This window comes from Anopheles moucheti, chromosome 3, assembly GCF_943734755.1.
Source record: "Anopheles moucheti chromosome 3, idAnoMoucSN_F20_07, whole genome shotgun sequence".
NCBI lineage: Eukaryota > Metazoa > Arthropoda > Insecta > Diptera > Culicidae > Anopheles > Anopheles moucheti.
Genome location: NC_069141.1, coordinates 47,548,441 through 47,565,017, shown reverse-complemented (window position 1 = coordinate 47,565,017; position 16,577 = coordinate 47,548,441). Strand labels below are relative to the sequence as shown.

General features: G+C 42.9%; 2 protein-coding genes across 2 annotated transcripts; both read left to right on the top strand.

Moving 5' to 3' along the window:
• Nucleotides 1-2,087: 2,087 nt before the first annotated feature.
• Nucleotides 2,088-12,738, top strand: LOC128305687 (pyruvate carboxylase, mitochondrial). Its single transcript, XM_053043262.1, has 8 exons — nucleotides 2,088-2,190; nucleotides 6,362-6,781; nucleotides 6,861-8,113; nucleotides 8,567-8,614; nucleotides 9,976-10,373; nucleotides 10,467-10,726; nucleotides 10,793-11,898; nucleotides 11,998-12,738. The coding sequence occupies exons 2-8, from the start codon at nucleotides 6,429-6,431 to the stop codon at nucleotides 12,168-12,170; spliced, it is 3,591 nt and encodes a 1,196-aa protein (XP_052899222.1). The 5' UTR covers nucleotides 2,088-2,190; nucleotides 6,362-6,428; the 3' UTR covers nucleotides 12,171-12,738.
• A 2,295-nt stretch (nucleotides 12,739-15,033) lies between these two features.
• Nucleotides 15,034-16,173, top strand: LOC128301128 (brachyurin-like). Its single transcript, XM_053037458.1, has 3 exons — nucleotides 15,034-15,183; nucleotides 15,274-15,736; nucleotides 15,817-16,173. Exons 1-3 carry the CDS (start codon nucleotides 15,034-15,036, stop codon nucleotides 16,152-16,154), a joined length of 951 nt encoding a protein of 316 aa, XP_052893418.1. The 3' UTR covers nucleotides 16,155-16,173.
• The last annotated feature ends 404 nt before the right edge of the window (nucleotides 16,174-16,577 follow it).

The window sequence follows — 16,577 nt, the reverse complement described above, 5'->3', positions numbered from 1 at the left end:
GTGGTCTTTTAAAGTAAAACTGACTTGAATAAACTACAAAAAACTCGATAAGCATATAGGGTAAATGTCCCAATAGTAATGCTTGTTGCATGTTGCATGTCGCCACCGCAAGCCAATGTGTAGCATAATGCGCACGAAGCGATTTTTAAAACCGGGTCGATCGTCGATCGCCAAATAGAAGATGATCCTATAGTGATTGTAGTAGCATTTGCATAGAATCATGGCAACATGAATCCTTTCTTCGAGAAGCCAACGAGGGGTATCGGAAAATTTTTCTTTTCCGAGGGGTGAGGAGTCTTTTGCGTCTTCTACCCTTGCGAATAAAGCGTTATTTGGTTCTGCATCATCGTCATGTTCGTCCAACCGGTACCAACGCCATGATCATGCAGCCATAAGATCCAAAGGAAAGAAAGAAATCTATGTGGTATGAATGTGCTTTTAACCTGGTCTATCCTGTGCCCAAAGTTCCACTGAAATCAGTGTCTAATATTAAATGTAAAATAGATACTGTTTATATCTCCATTCAATTCAGGAAACACTTTTCGCTGAGGACGAAACCATAACCTTTGACTGCACCACCAATTTAGCGCATCTTGCGCAAATTGTTGACAAAGGCATACAAAAGCAATGCAAATTTCGATTAATTCCATAATAGCAGCTTCTATGGCACTATATTAGCCCCCAACCCAACATAGACGTAAATGATAAATATATAACATACTACAGATTCAAACAACACATAATACGAGTTCAAATCTAAAAATAGGCAACAAAATGATTTTAAGAAGCGCGGGGAGAAGAAGCAGAGGGGAGAGCATGCAGCCGAAAATTTTGTTTTTGGTTGCGTTGCCAATTTGTTGGCTGCGGCAAATGTCAACACTAGCCTTACCCGTCCAGCAACAGTGGAGCTTTTTTGTAAGTGTATTAGTGAACCGGTGTATTGCCCGATTACATAGCGAATTGGGCATGTTCAAAAACGCGCTCTCGGACCTCCTTCAAAATGCATGGTGCACTCTCTCGCGCATTTTCTCTCCCGTGAGCTTTTGTTTTCTTTGAATTTATGTCCGTGGAGGCGGCTCTAGGGTGATGAGTAAAAGTATGTGTATAACTGCGAACGCAGCACTGTACATAAACACCACACACCCGATCGACGCGGACGAACGCAGGCGTATAAGAAAGGACGAAAACACACTGGTCCTACACTGGTCGAAACTTGCGCGTGTACATATACCCACAATTTTCACACTTTCTGACAAAAACATCAATACACTAGATGATTCACAATGCGCAACAAAATTTACGCGAAAATTAATCACTATTTCACACCAAAATCAAAACACCCACTAAGTTTCGATGCATAAAAATAAGGACACATTGTCCACAACATGTACCGACGTTTTTATTTCCTATCTCCAATATCAATGCGCTTGCCGATGCTTGCAAGCACGGGGTGCAGGAAGAAATCAAACCTCACTTTTATGGCATGGTAACATCAGGTGCAGACAGTCCCCGAGATACGCTATTACAGTGGACCGCTATAATCCGGGAAAAATCCGCGTAACTCGAATTTCCGCGTAAGTCGAATCCTAGTGCAATTTCGTTTATACTTCAAAGTCAAAGAGTCGACTTCGTTCTCTGGACTTAATTTTTAACCGAATCAGGCGATTTTAAGAAAGAATACATTAAAATAAGTTATAAATAAATGTTTTATGTGACAAAAAAGCAATTTTCGATCAATTCGAGCCTGCGTTCAGCAGGCTAAGCTGACCTCGCTATGGTATCGTGAGCGCTAGAAGAATAGCATTGGCCTGTAAATCACTCTCTCTTTGCCTGCCGGGTAGCCATCGTTAAAAGGGCGCCCGACGTTAGCCCGACGGGCGTGACTTTCGTATGACGTTTACAGATTGGATGGTGGAATCAGCCGGTATGATTTGCAGTTAGCCAGCAAGAGAGAGAGAGAGCAACGGTCTGGTTGCTTGGGTTAGGTTCTGCCGGAGTGGAACGCAGTGAAGCTGGTAGTTGCGAGGTAAATGTTGCTCGCTGGGTTATGGAGCCGCTGCGAAGTGTTTAGCATTCAGTTCGTAGGACGGTGACGGTGGGTTCACTAGTCAGAATCGCTAGTAGCAAAGAGATAAACATCAAGTTTTGTTCCTCGTCGGACGGTTCAGCAACGCCACGTCTTTCCTTATGGTAAATCAAAACAGAAAGAAAAAAAGTGTTAGAAGACTCTTTTGGTGGATATTTCCTGCATCATCGTTCGACTGAAACTGTTGGACAAAAAACCCTCTGTGAACTGTTATGTTTTTTTAGTGCACAAAACAATGTCAACACCTTGTTGGCATGCCGGTGTAACGCGGTACGAACTACTTTGTCAGGTTCATCGACTTACGCATCCCAGTGTGCGGTAACTTGTTGCTTTTGGGACGTTTTCCCCCTGGGGATCGATTATCAATCTAGTCGGAACGGTTCTTTAGCGTATTGCGTAACACGCAATGAAACCATCCGTCTTAATTTGGGACTGGGGATTGCCCGATCGAACTAGCACCGCGCCATGTCTTGTAAGATACGGTCGGGAGAAAAACTGCAGCTAATAGTGTTAGTGTGCAGTGGAAATCGAACGACAGTCAAAGGGTTTCGCATCGCACGCCGCACGCAGCAGATTTTTCTGTGCTTCATCACATATTTTCCCCCCAAGAGACGTGTGGAGTTCAGGGGGCCCGCGCTACCGTAACGCTCTGGTGCTGCTGTTGGCTCATTAAATTGGATGCAGGTGGCGTCCAACAAGCAGCAAAAGAAACCAGTTGACCTCAATTCCTCTGCATTTCAATGTCGCACACAGAGAGGGGCCACAATAATTTTGTCCATCTCCCTCCGTGGCGCGATATGCGTTTCTATCTGATGCATGTAAACATTTACCCTGATAAACCCGCTCGGTGCAGAGACGCGGTGAGAACGTTCAATCGACACATGGTACGAGCTGCAAAACAATCACACGTTTTTAGAAAACCGCGGGACAGTAATTATTCAAGTTTTGGTGTATGCGTTTAGTTTTGTTTACTTCTCCGCATTGATGGGTTTTGCCATCGGAGGAGATGACCTTCGAATCAAACGGTTGTCAAATGAAAGGGTTGTTTTTTAAGATTTTCACCACTGCCACTGCACAACCACCAGCACCGCCGGCGCGCGCTGTTCATGTGTGGAGTTCAACGTCCACGTTGCGCAGTGGAAGTACGGGACTAACAACAGGTTTTACTATACACGGTGATGTGATTTGTGATGCGTGTGTTGTGCAGATAACATTGTCGAGCTGATCGTGAAGTAAAGAAGTTAATACGTAGAAAGTGGTGACATGGAATATTTGGAAAGGAAATTTAATCGAAGAAATGCCACTACACTGGCACGTGCAAGTTATTCCTATCTACTGTTGATAGGGTTTTAGTAAATGGTGAAGCAAATAAGGAAACTAACAAGGATGCTCCAAACGGTGCTGTTGTTAGAAGTCTCATTCTGTGGAACAAACTAAAGGTTTAAAAATTTAATGAAATGTCTATATTTAACGAGCAGATTATGCTGTTAGCAGCAAACATTTGCCGGCATGGCTAAAATTTGTAGAAAAAAAGCATGACAGCATGACGACTCAAACAAATTCAATCTAATCAAAGGAAGCGTAGACGTGGTAGTACTGTGGACTGTCGTTCCAACACAAAATGGAAAGTAATAAAACGTCAATAAAATTTTAAGCTATTGGCGAGTTTCATCGGACAAATGAAGGTTATGTGCCTTCGGTTTGTAGCAGCACAGTAACATGCAGGCAAAGGCCCCATGAGTCGAAAAGATTCGTAATATGTACAGCCTTACTTTCCCAGCCACTCATAGATGAGAATTCCGATGTGTCTAGTAGTGTACATTGTGTGTCAGCTATTGATAACGATTGAGATCCGTAACTGTTTTTCTATTCGGATTTCAACCTATTTTTCTACAGTGCCCCGCTGTTGCTGCCTAGTAGCCTACTGGTAGCCTGTTGGTGGCAGCCGTGAATTGACCGCCGTGTTTAATCATAACTAATCAATTTCAACTGATATTTTCAAGGCATTAATGCTATTTATTTATGAAAGTGTATCACGGTCCACCATCGTTATCATCAATCGTAGACTCGGAACCCAGATCAATGATACAACGTGTTTGTGATGATGATAGCGGTGGTAACTACCGACATAATCTTGCAGCATTTTTTTAGTTGTTCAGTTTATCGTGTGTGGTTGGTAGCATAGGGCAGCGAAACACATGTCCATGAAAGAAAAAACCCCGCACAATATTTGTTGCTAAACGCTGTACTTGAAGTGCACCGTATTTTTATAGCTTGAATGAAACATGAACCAAAACTTGAAACAATTGCCATGGTTACACTCATGTGGTACTGTGTTTCTAACGACCAAAGTGGCACCGCTCAACCTCCCTGCAGTATATGGTAATCAACTGTTTAGTGAAGAAAATGCAGCTGCGATTGAAACTAAAACCACAATGCTATAACATTGTCACTACACTTTCTACTGTTAAATATGGTTTTTATAATGTATGGAACTTTTACAAAAAAAAGTTTAAGCTCTACTTTTTCATACTAATTGATCGATCTTTTAGCAACGAAATCTTTTTTTTAAGATTGTGTATGTTCATCAGAATTATGCTTGCTATTTTGAATGCAGCTAACATCATACAAAATAGCAAACTTGTTTTTAAAAGCAGCCGCCGTATTGATTGTCTAGGTAATCGCCCTAGGTTATCAACAACACAAACACCAAAACAAACATAATTTGCACTTTGGAACTTTGGAGCGAACAGTTAGCTATTCCTAGCCGTTATGTGCATATGTATGGCCCATCTCTTTGCATTCCACGTGGTTTCAATCAATGAAAAACGAAAAAAAGGAAACTACAAAAGTAAATTCTACTGACGGAATAAAGATGCCGATTGGGTTTGGTGCCGGATCCTGTATTGTAAAAAAACTCCACCGCTACCACTCCACAATAAGACCGGCGCCTAATCCATAGGAATAGATAATACACGGCTTAACAATAAACCCGGTCTGTGATCAAGTATCGACTCAAACTGTTCTGTCCATTCGTGGATGCTATTTACGGTAAACATATGCTCTACGTGCGGTTATCTTTGTATTGTATATTTTTATGAATGAATAACGTCTGATGAATGAAAGCTAATTGTTTCATTAGTTTAAAGAAGGATCTTTTTACATACGCATAACATAAACGCATTTTGTTTTAATGTTTTTTTTTTGCGAGGAAAGATATTTAAACATACTGAATTGCCTTTTCTAGAGTTTACTCAGTGATGTATTTAATAGCGGCACCGGTCTTCACACGGCAGGGCCTGGTCAAAATCTCATCCGGACTAGCTTCCTGTACGCAGGACTGACTATCTAGTTGCGGGTTAATTAAGTCAAAGAAAGACAAAAATGGTAGGCCTAAAGGCCTCTTGAGGTTGTTGTGCCTTTAAAAAAGTATACAAAATTGCTTTTGGTATAAATAAATTTAAAATTAAAAAAAAAATACTACTCTTTGCCACACTTTGTTGCGGCAAGCTATCAGAACTTTGGTCATAGCTTTTTAAAAAATAATTGTTAGAAATAAAATTTAGTTCCATTGGCTTCTTTTCGATCAAATCATCCGTTGCTTTGCCACACAATATTCTGAATATATTTTCCTCTTCAAACTTCAAGTGCGGTCGCCAATAACGACCACCACTGTCGTCTGGAACCATGGGGACCATCACGGGAAAATCTCTTCGATAAGTACCTTTAGCCAAAAAGGTTGTTTCGGGGCCCTTTTTCCGGTTCTTTGACAAACTTGACTTAAACTGAATCTTCTGCATGTAGTAATCCTTTATGGTAAATTTTGTGGACCGTTCGACTTTTTTATTCTCTGTTGGAGCAGTACGAATAAGCCATAGATCTAAGTTCCTGTACTATTCTTGCCATAGCTGACGTAAACATACTGATGGCGCCTTCGAATTGTCACAATATATAGTTAAATAGTATATATTGACTACTGATTGGACCAACCGAACTGACCACCGGACCCTTTGATCGCTCTCGCTTTTTTTGGTAATCCATATGTTTCGGTTCGTAATATTTGTGGAAGTAATCCTATAGAAGCAAGAATTTTCGAACAAGCTTAACATATTAGGACTGCGACATGCATCCGTCGTGCCAATAGTAATTTCAAAATAATCGATCTAATCTTCCGAACATGATCGTACATTCTATGCATGACAAACCATCGTAGAAGGCGTATGCAATTGCTAAAAAATACTTATCATTCCATTTTCTTTTTATTTTCTTTTTTAGCGGTATAGTGATTTGAAAACCACCGTCCATCGTCATCAGATCGATTAACCGTAAACACACAGTCAAGATGCAGCTGTTCAGTGCTCAACTCGCTGTAGCAGGACTACGCCGATCGAACCGTGCCCGGTTGTGGGCCATAAGCAAACATGGCTTTGCAAGCCAGGTCGAGTACAAACCCATACGATCCGTACTGGTTGCGAATCGTGGTGAAATTGCTATTCGTGTGTTTCGTGCCTGCACAGAGCTGGGAATCCGTTCCGTTGCCGTGTACTCCGAACAGGACAAAATGCACATGCACCGTCAGAAGGCGGACGAATCGTACATGGTGGGAAAAGGGCTGGCCCCAGTTGAAGCTTACCTGAACATTCCGGAAATTATTCGAGTCTGCAAGGAAAACGATGTCGATGCCGTACATCCCGGGTATTTATCTTCAATCATTCTTGCATCCAATACGGCACATTGCAGCTCATGGCTATGTCATTTTGTTTGTTTGTTTCAGTTACGGATTCTTATCAGAACGATCAGACTTTGCGCAAGCCGTAATTGATGCAGGATTACGATTCATTGGCCCATCGCCAAAAGTTGTGCAGCAGATGGGAGACAAGGTGGCCGCGCGTAAAGCTGCCATTGAAGCGGGAGTTCCCATCGTACCGGGCACGGACGGACCGGTGACTACCAAAGAGGAGGCTGTGGAGTTTTGCCGCAAGCATGGTCTACCCGTCATTTTCAAAGCTGCTTACGGCGGAGGTGGTCGCGGTATGCGCGTTGTACGTAAAATGGATGAAGTTGAAGACAATTTCATGCGTGCCAGTTCCGAGGCAAAGGCCGCATTCGGCAACGGAGCAATGTTCATCGAAAAGTTCATTGAGCGGCCGCGTCACATCGAGGTACAGCTACTCGGTGACAAAGCAGGTAATGTTGTCCATCTATATGAGCGTGATTGTTCCGTGCAACGTCGCCATCAGAAGGTAGTTGAAATTGCTCCAGCACCGCGGCTGTCGATTGAGGTACGGGACAAAATGACCGAATATGCGGTCCGTTTGGCGCGTCACGTAGGCTATGAAAATGCCGGTACGGTTGAATTTCTTGCCGATGAATCGGGCAACTTTTACTTCATTGAAGTGAACGCCCGACTGCAGGTTGAACATACCGTTACCGAAGAAATTACCGGCATTGATCTGGTACAGTCACAGATTCGTGTTGCCGAGGGTATGACCCTACCGGAGCTAGGCTACACACAGGAAAACATCAAACCACAAGGATACGCCATTCAGTGTCGTGTAACGACGGAAGACCCGGCGAATGACTTCCAACCCAACACCGGTCGTTTGGAAGTGTTCCGTTCCGGCGAAGGTATGGGCATCCGTTTGGACAGTGCGTCGGCGTATGCAGGTGCCATCATTTCGCCGTACTACGATTCGCTGCTGGTCAAAGTCATTTCGCACGCCTCTGATTTACAGTCATCCGCAGCGAAGATGAATCGTGCTTTGCGCGAGTTCCGTATCCGAGGTGTTAAAACAAACATTCCATTCCTGCTTAATGTGCTTGAAAATCAGAAATTCCTCAACGGCGTGCTTGACACGTACTTTATCGATGAGCATCCGCAACTGTTCCGATTTTCGAAGTCGAAAAACCGTGCCCAAAAACTGCTTAACTACCTTGGGGAAGTGTTGGTAAATGGTCCTACAACGCCATTAGCTACAAAACTAAAACCCGCTGAAGTGCAACCACACGTGCCGCAGCTGCCATTGGGTAAGTGGAACATGATCGCAACCATTTAGCACCAACACTCCGATCACGGTGTGTATTTCTTAATTTCTGTGTCTGTGTGTGTTGTGTGACTTATTTTGTATATTTTCTTTTGCTAATTTGCTTAAACAAAATGTTTTTCTTTATTTATATTTTCCTTCTTTTTTGTCCTAATTTCTTGTTAAATACGTACGTGTGCTGTTGGTTTTCTTTATGTGTTGATTAACGACTTCGATTATAATTCAAATGATCGGCCTTTGCAATATTCGACGACTACGACGACGACAACCACAATATCAACCACTATATGATGACGTTCGGGTGTGCTGCTTTTAAATCCCATCTGCTAATCACAAACCCCGTTTGCTAATTTCTCGTGCCACTCGTGCGCAAATTTCAACTCACACTACGCACAAACCAAACGCACAATTGGCGGAATATGCTATATCCTTATAGATCTCTCACCGGAGGCACTGGCCGAGGAAGAAGAGGGTACAAGAAAAGGTACATTGTCTCTATCTAACCCTGTTGCTGAATGTAAAAAAATCTAGCTTTATAAGATACTAATTGCCTATTAACATGACAACACTAAATTGATAACAACACAATGACTCTATTAAATACCGCATACGATAATGTGGGGTTAACATCTTACCAAGGTAATCATATATACACACAAACACACGAACCAAACACGCTATACTATTTTACACAACCAAAATTATGTAAAACTACTACAACGCTTCCAAACAGAAAACGCATTATGTGCAACACTAATCCAACTGCATGTGATAATCTGATATACTGTTCATTTGTAAACAGTGGTATAACTGTCGAGCTGTCCAGCGATATTGTAAGATATTACATTCTAAAATGATTGCAAATAATTGGGGAAATCAGCAGCTTACAGAACACGATGGCTTCAAATTACATATGCCTATTCATAACTCGTGGAAATAAGCAGTAAAATAAGCATATCAGATCTTATAGTAATAATATTATACACTTGGATTCCAGTTCCAACTACTTTATGTAGCTGCACCGGTTTTTACGACGATGACGGGACCGTTACAGAATCCCATGGGAAATGATCATAAAAAGGAGAGCTTTATAAAAATTTGATTACTTTGTAATGTAATAGTCAAAAGTATAATTTTTCTTATTCGGCCGATAGCTTGCTTACTGGCATATTCAAATTATGGAAACTCGTGTCATAAACCTCCATTACATTCCCCAGTTGTTCGTATAATTTTTGGTGTGTTGTAATTCTTGCAATATCACGCAATATACATAAAACAAATCGTTTTTCTTTTTGAATAGAATTGTGTGACTGATTGTGATACATTTTTTTTATAAAATACAATAATAATTCTTTGGTTATAAAAGTAAGAATTTCGCTCTGTAATTATTCGGAAAATTGTCGGAATTCCTCTTTTTGGAATTATCGGTTGTTATTGAATACCTGTCTTTTAAAAAATACGTGTTTAGTCCTGTCATAACCTAAGATACCAAAGATTAAAGAGCTTATCGTATCATGCTTTAAAACAATTGAAAGGTTAACTTTTATAACTCGTTTTGAATTAGTTGCTTACGATCGATTGATAACAGCTTAATATTGGTGTTGTACTACTCATTTGCCGAACGATTGCTCTTAAGTAATAGCGATAAAATAAATTTGGACGCCATAATATCCATTACTACACTCCAGTAAACTATTGTATCAAAGATGCCTATTCAAATGATTTTATTTACACTGTATGCAGAGCATGAGATCATTCTTATTTGCAAACCTCTATTTCCACCATGAACTCGAACATCTCGAATTTCCCGGGACCCAGGAGCATATATTAATTATATACAAACAGTTACAGAGCCACCGCGTGGTTTCAAACAAATTCTACAAGAGCAAGGTCCGGAAGGCTTTGCCAAGGCGGTACGGAAACAAAAGAGTCTACTCCTGATGGACACAACGTTCCGTGATGCTCATCAATCGCTTCTGGCCACCCGTGTGCGAACACATGATCTGTTAAAGATTTCCCCGTTTGTGGCACACAAATTTAACAACCTGTACGCGCTCGAAAACTGGGGCGGTGCCACCTTCGACGTAGCGCTGCGATTCCTGCACGAGTGTCCATGGGAACGGTTGGAGGAAATGCGCAAGCAGATTCCCAACATTCCGTTCCAAATGCTATTGCGTGGTGCGAACGCCGTCGGGTACACAAACTATCCCGACAACGTGGTTTACAAATTCTGTGAACTATCGGTAAGCGTTCTTTGAATTGCCTTAGTAGATATTGCTGGTCTGTTGTTCAGTCTTTGTCAGTCGTATTCATTTGCGTTTCTCTTTCATCTCTAGGTACAATGCGGAATGGACATATTCCGTGTGTTTGACTCATTGAACTATTTGCCAAATTTGATCCTCGGAATGGAAGCAGCCGGTAATGCTGGGGGCGTGGTGGAAGCCGCCATCTCGTACACTGGAGATGTTAGCGATTCGAAAAAAACAAAGTACGACTTGAAATACTACACCAACCTGGCAGATGAGCTAGTTAAGGCAGGAACACACGTCCTCTGTATCAAAGACATGGCCGGATTGCTGAAACCACAAGCAGCAAGGTAAGAAAATTAAATGATTTAAATGAAATTCAATCTTATAAACCATTTTCATTGTGCTGCTTACAGGTTGCTGATTTCGGCTATTCGAGAAAAACATCCGGATGTACCGATTCATATTCACACACACGACACCTCAGGGGCAGGTGTAGCTTCGATGTTAGCATGTGCAGAAGCTGGAGCAGATGTCGTTGATGTCGCGGTCGATTCAATGTCCGGAATGACGTCGCAGCCCAGCATGGGAGCCGTGGTTGCGTCACTGCAGGGCACCAATCTCGATACTGGACTGGGATTGCCTGACATTAGCGAATATTCTGCTTACTGGGAGCAAACGCGTACACTGTACGCTCCCTTCGAGTGCACAACTACGATGAAATCGGGCAATGCCGACGTTTACATGAACGAAATCCCTGGAGGACAGTACACGAATCTGCAGTTCCAAGCATACTCACTCGGTTTGGGTGATTTCTTTGAAGACGTCAAAAAGGCATATCGCGAAGCCAATCTGTTGCTGGGTGATATAATCAAGGTTACACCTTCGTCAAAGGTCGTTGGTGACTTGGCCCAGTTCATGGTACAGAACCATCTGACAGCCGAACAAGTGCTGGATCGAGCGGAAGAACTTTCCTTTCCCAAGTCCGTTGTCGAGTTCCTGCAAGGAGCTATCGGCACCCCGCACGGTGGTTTCCCGGAACCGCTACGATCACGTGTGCTAAAGGATATGCCACGCATAGAGGGACGCCCCGGTGCACAGCTCGCACCCCTCGACTTCGATGTACTCAAAAAGTCGCTTCAGGAATCTCATCCCGACGTGCGGGACCGTGACGTCATGTCGGCCGCGCTCTATCCACAAGTTACCAACGATTTCCTTAACTTCCGTGACACATTCGGACCGGTTGATAAGCTAAACACTCGCGTCTTCCTAACCGGTCCGAAGGTGGGCGAAGAATTCGAGGTCACGATCGAGAAAGGTAAAACGCTCGGCTTTAAGACGCTAGCCATGGCCGAAGATCTTACCGCTAACGGTGAACGCGAAGTATTCTTCGAGCTTAATGGTCAGCTGCGTTCCGTACTAATTCGCGACAAGGAAGCAGTCAAGGAACTGCATATTCATCCCAAAGCAACTAAGGGCAACAAGAATGAAGTTGGAGCACCCATGCCTGGCTCTGTTATTGGTTAGCATTAGCGTGGTGAAATGCGATACAAACAAGTGCTAACATGTCTCTCTCTCTCTCTCTATCTCTTTCTCCCCCTTTATTAACTTCATTCCACAGAAATTAAGGTGAAAGTTGGAGATCACGTAGAGAAAGGTCAACCGTTGGTTGTACTGTCAGCAATGAAGATGGAAATGGTCGTCCAGTCGCCCCGTGCCGGTGTTGTAAAAACACTGGACATTAGCAGCGGCATGAAGCTGGAAGGAGAAGATTTACTACTGACCCTTGAATGAGGATGTAAAAAGAGATGATATGCCTTAAAATCGCTACTTATGTCGTTTTTAGTCATAGAAATGAAAGCCGTTAAGAAGGGAAAGGAAACGCTAATGAAGCGGTGATTTAACGATATGTGTTCAGCGTCCGTTATAACATACTAGCTTTTATTATACAAGTTAGCTTACACACAGGCATCACAATCAAACCTAATTTTGGTTGACTACTTTTGGTCCGGTTGTTTTTTTTACTGGTAATAAGTGGCCGGTACGATTAAACAATCAGTGCATCGTGCTCTATGAGAACTGCATTCGATAATACCTACATCACACAGAGCCTAGCTCCGCAAACCGTTATATACTGTTTTTTTTTATCCATGTTTCGACAAAACTGTAGTTGTTGATAGGTTCGGCTTTATTTTGTTATTAGATTAGTTTTCTATGAGATTTTTCCTTTGTTTTTGGTTCGGGAAGGGTTTGCAAATAAAAAAAGCCTTATATAAAATGTACATGTGATGCAATATGGTTTATTACATATTAAAACTATTACGCAAGGGGCGGCTCGATGGCATGATGGTAGCGGCACCAGTCTTCATATGACCGGCCCAAACCAAAATGCCATCTGGGCCAATTCCTCGTAGCAAGGACCGACTATCCGGCTACGTGATAAAATACGTCAATACGGCCAGTCCGTTCTAACAAAAACATTAAAAATATATATTTCTCGCAACAAATTTTAGTTTTACTTTCAGTTATCCTAACAAACCCAGAAGAAACTTCCATTAGGAAATATCATCGCATCGAAACAACTTTAGCCCTAACAGTTTCGATCTGGTCAATTCGCAGTCGGAGGTCCACTCGCAATAGGTGCCGCAATTAGATGAATAATTAAATGATCAGTTCTACGAGCTACTGGAGGTCTAGCTACTAGATGACATCAAGCTACTGTTTCTAGCATTAACGACACTCAAGAGGCTATCCGATCTCTCAAGAATAACAAGGCAACAGCCTCGACAGCTTCGACAGAATAATTCCAAGGTAGCGATAGATTGTGAAGAAGATGGCGGTGCTGTTGCTCTACTACCCCCATCTTATCATTGCTTTCAAGGTTGCAAATAATGGCATAACCAGCATCTTGGCCAAACTTAGTAGGCTAGTAGTACGAAGACAATATCTAATAGCTAATGTCAGATGTTGGTGAAAGGAAAACTCTCAGTGCCACCAAGGGTGTGTGCTAAGAAGTTGGACTAGCCTGCCTACTTTTCCAGTAAACGTGAGAGAGGAATATTATGGAGAACAATCAATTAATCCTCCATTGAGGATTAGTCCATTCAGATCCTCACATATGGTTTTGGCATAGTCATTATTGGTTTACGGCCCTCCTACCTAGAGGCTGCTTTTCATAGGATTGACGAGCCAAAATACAACATTACAGTGACACCAACATCGGTTCTGCTATTAAATTCCGACTTAACGTGTGTGATGTGCAGATAGACATCCTTAATATCGTCGCATTTAACATCGCAATTTCACATATTACATAGACGACAATATTGATATTCAAATACGCGCTAGGGTGCTGATCATCAATTGATCATTTCCTCCAGATTGAGAAAAATACATTTTCTCAAAAAACTTCTCCACTTCAGCAATCTGTTGCAAAAGTCAAAGCTGGGATTATAGAGAGCCAATATGGTTCAAGCATTCACATACCTTTTCGGAGAGTTGAAGAGCCTGTATAAGGCTGACGAAACCCTCTTAAACGACGTCGAATGGAAAATGATGAAAAGGTTGTTGGCTCCGAATATGCGTACGGTCAATGAAGTACTCGCTATAAAGATATGCTCTATGAGTTGAAAGATGAGCTCACTATCGTACAACGAAGGAACTGGAACCCGTTCCATAAGGGTTTTTTTAATATGTTAATCCACATAGACGCCATCCACAATCAAGGTGAAGTAATGGCGTAAGCTACAAAATCTGAGATAAGCTCAGTAAGTTCTGAGGACTCCCACAGCAGACCAAGTAAGATACTACGTACTAAGTTTACGATGGCCAAAGATTTATTATATGTTAAAGTAATTACTAATGTACAGTCACACATGTTACGAATAATCAAGCTGTCTCGCACATTTGTTTACCGCGTCTTGTAAGCTTCTGTGGCAACAACGCAAATATTGCGTGACATCAAGAGAAATCTATGTATACCAAGAAGTGTCTCCAACACTTCCTGTGTGTAGCCATTGTGCTTGAAAAAAGGAGCGGAGACACCAATTCCACAGATAGCATCTTTTGTATCGGACATACCAGGCGATAAGTGATAGTGCACACGATCATATCGTGGCGATCTTCTTTCAGTATTGATAAAAGCATATGGCTATGAATCGCAAATTTGTCTTACAACCAGCATAAGTGGATGACAAGCGTATAAAAAAACAAGGATTATTAGTTTTCTCGGCATTGGTGGAAACACACACTGGTGCAACCGAAGGATGGATAGCAATGTAAGCAATGTGGCTGGGCTTCATCTTCACGCTCAGGCATGGTAATAAAAAATCGTGCAGCTAAGTCATCTGGAATGACACTTCCTCTCCCGTCCGTGTACTCGATGAGTGTATTCCACTGTCCGCTAGTGCCGATAACATCGGTCCCTGGCGATGAGATTGCTGGCACAACAACTTTTTCCACTTGCTGTCCAACCAACCAATGACGGAGACGCCACCTATTTTCGATCTAATCGAATGGAAGGCATACAGTGGTGTGGGATAGATATAAGAATGTTCCCCCAAGTGGTTCACCATTTTCGTTTGGTAAACCTACTGTTTCGCGCTTACTTGCTACAACACCACACGTCGTCGTTGACTAGACAGCCTCCCAGAGTAGAATGGTTCAAGATCGCAAGGCACGATGGTATACCGCACTAAGATCAATGAAGCAGAAACAGTGGTCTCAGTTATCCGTGATTCTAGTGGTGCTGTGCGTCTGTATAACCACCATCGGCCCAGTAGCGTGCGGTAATGAGACGGAGGCAAAGGTACGATCAACCATGCCAACAACGCACTGCTAGTGCATCGCGCTTTTCGTTGCGCGTACAATATAGTGCTATCAACATTTTCAAGAACAGCTCACTGCCATTCCCATCCCCAGGCATAATGCACGGTCAACAACGCGCGATTTGATGGCCAAAATCGTCAACGGACAAACAGCACAGATGGGTCAGTTTCCTTGGCAAGTGTCCATACGGGCCGCGCTTGGTCGTTCAGTAACGGTCTGTGGCGGTTCCCTGATTGCCGCCCAGTGGATACTGACAGCAGCTCACTGTGCGAACGACTATACCGTCTTTCAGATAGGGCTGGGATCGATCCACTTGAACATGGCGCGTCTAACAATGTCCACCGTCAGCAAGTTCGTACATCCCGAGTACGATCCGTGGAAGCTCACCAACGATATAGCTCTGATCCGGTTGCCATCCTCAGTGCCTTACAGTTTAGAGATATATCCGATCAAGTTGCCGATACGTTTATCACCCACAGATCTGTACGTTGGCCGCCAGGTTACGGTATCCGGTTTTGGACGAACATCCGATGGTAGAGTGTTTTTTTTGTTTGTGCCACTTGTTACCACATTAACATCCCAATCACTAACACGCAGTTATTGCATCTCTCAGCTGTCCAATCGATATCGACGATGCTAAAGTACGAGCGTATGCGCATAATTTCGAATGCGGAGTGTACGACCGTCTACGGTGCGTCTATCATACGCAACACCACGCTCTGCGCAGTGGGTTGGGAACGGTCGTATCAAAACGTGTGCCAAGGAGACTCGGGAGGCCCGATGGTAATGCAACAGGACGACAGTAGTTGGATACAGATAGGCGTTGTATCATTCGTGTCCAGCCGGGGTTGTAGTACAGGCGATCCATCCGGGTACGTTCGTACCGTTAATTATCTAAGCTGGATAGCGAAAACTACAGGCCTGCGTGCGTTTGCATCCGTCGTGAGCTAGATACGCCTTTTTGCCTAATGCTCCACCAATACCGCCGCCATCCTAGCAACACCACCGATTCCTGCAATGACGACTATAAGAAGCACCCTACTCTAGCCCCTGTTATGATATTGGTCTACAATGGCAATGGTAGAACGTTTCACACTGAAATGGAACTGATCGCAAGTTTTAGTATGCCACGACACTCACTTTGCCGCCACCACTGAACACCACAAGGAGAGGATCGATAAATATAATTCACCTATTATACGTTGGAACATCACTGGGAGCTTCTCTATCTAGTTACCTAATGCGAACATAACCTATAAACTCATTGCTATACATCACTTTCAAATCAATGATACGTTGCACAACGAACCGAGATTAACTTAGCATCAATTCTTAACAGAGTTAACGCCAAATTATACGTAATACAAGCGAACA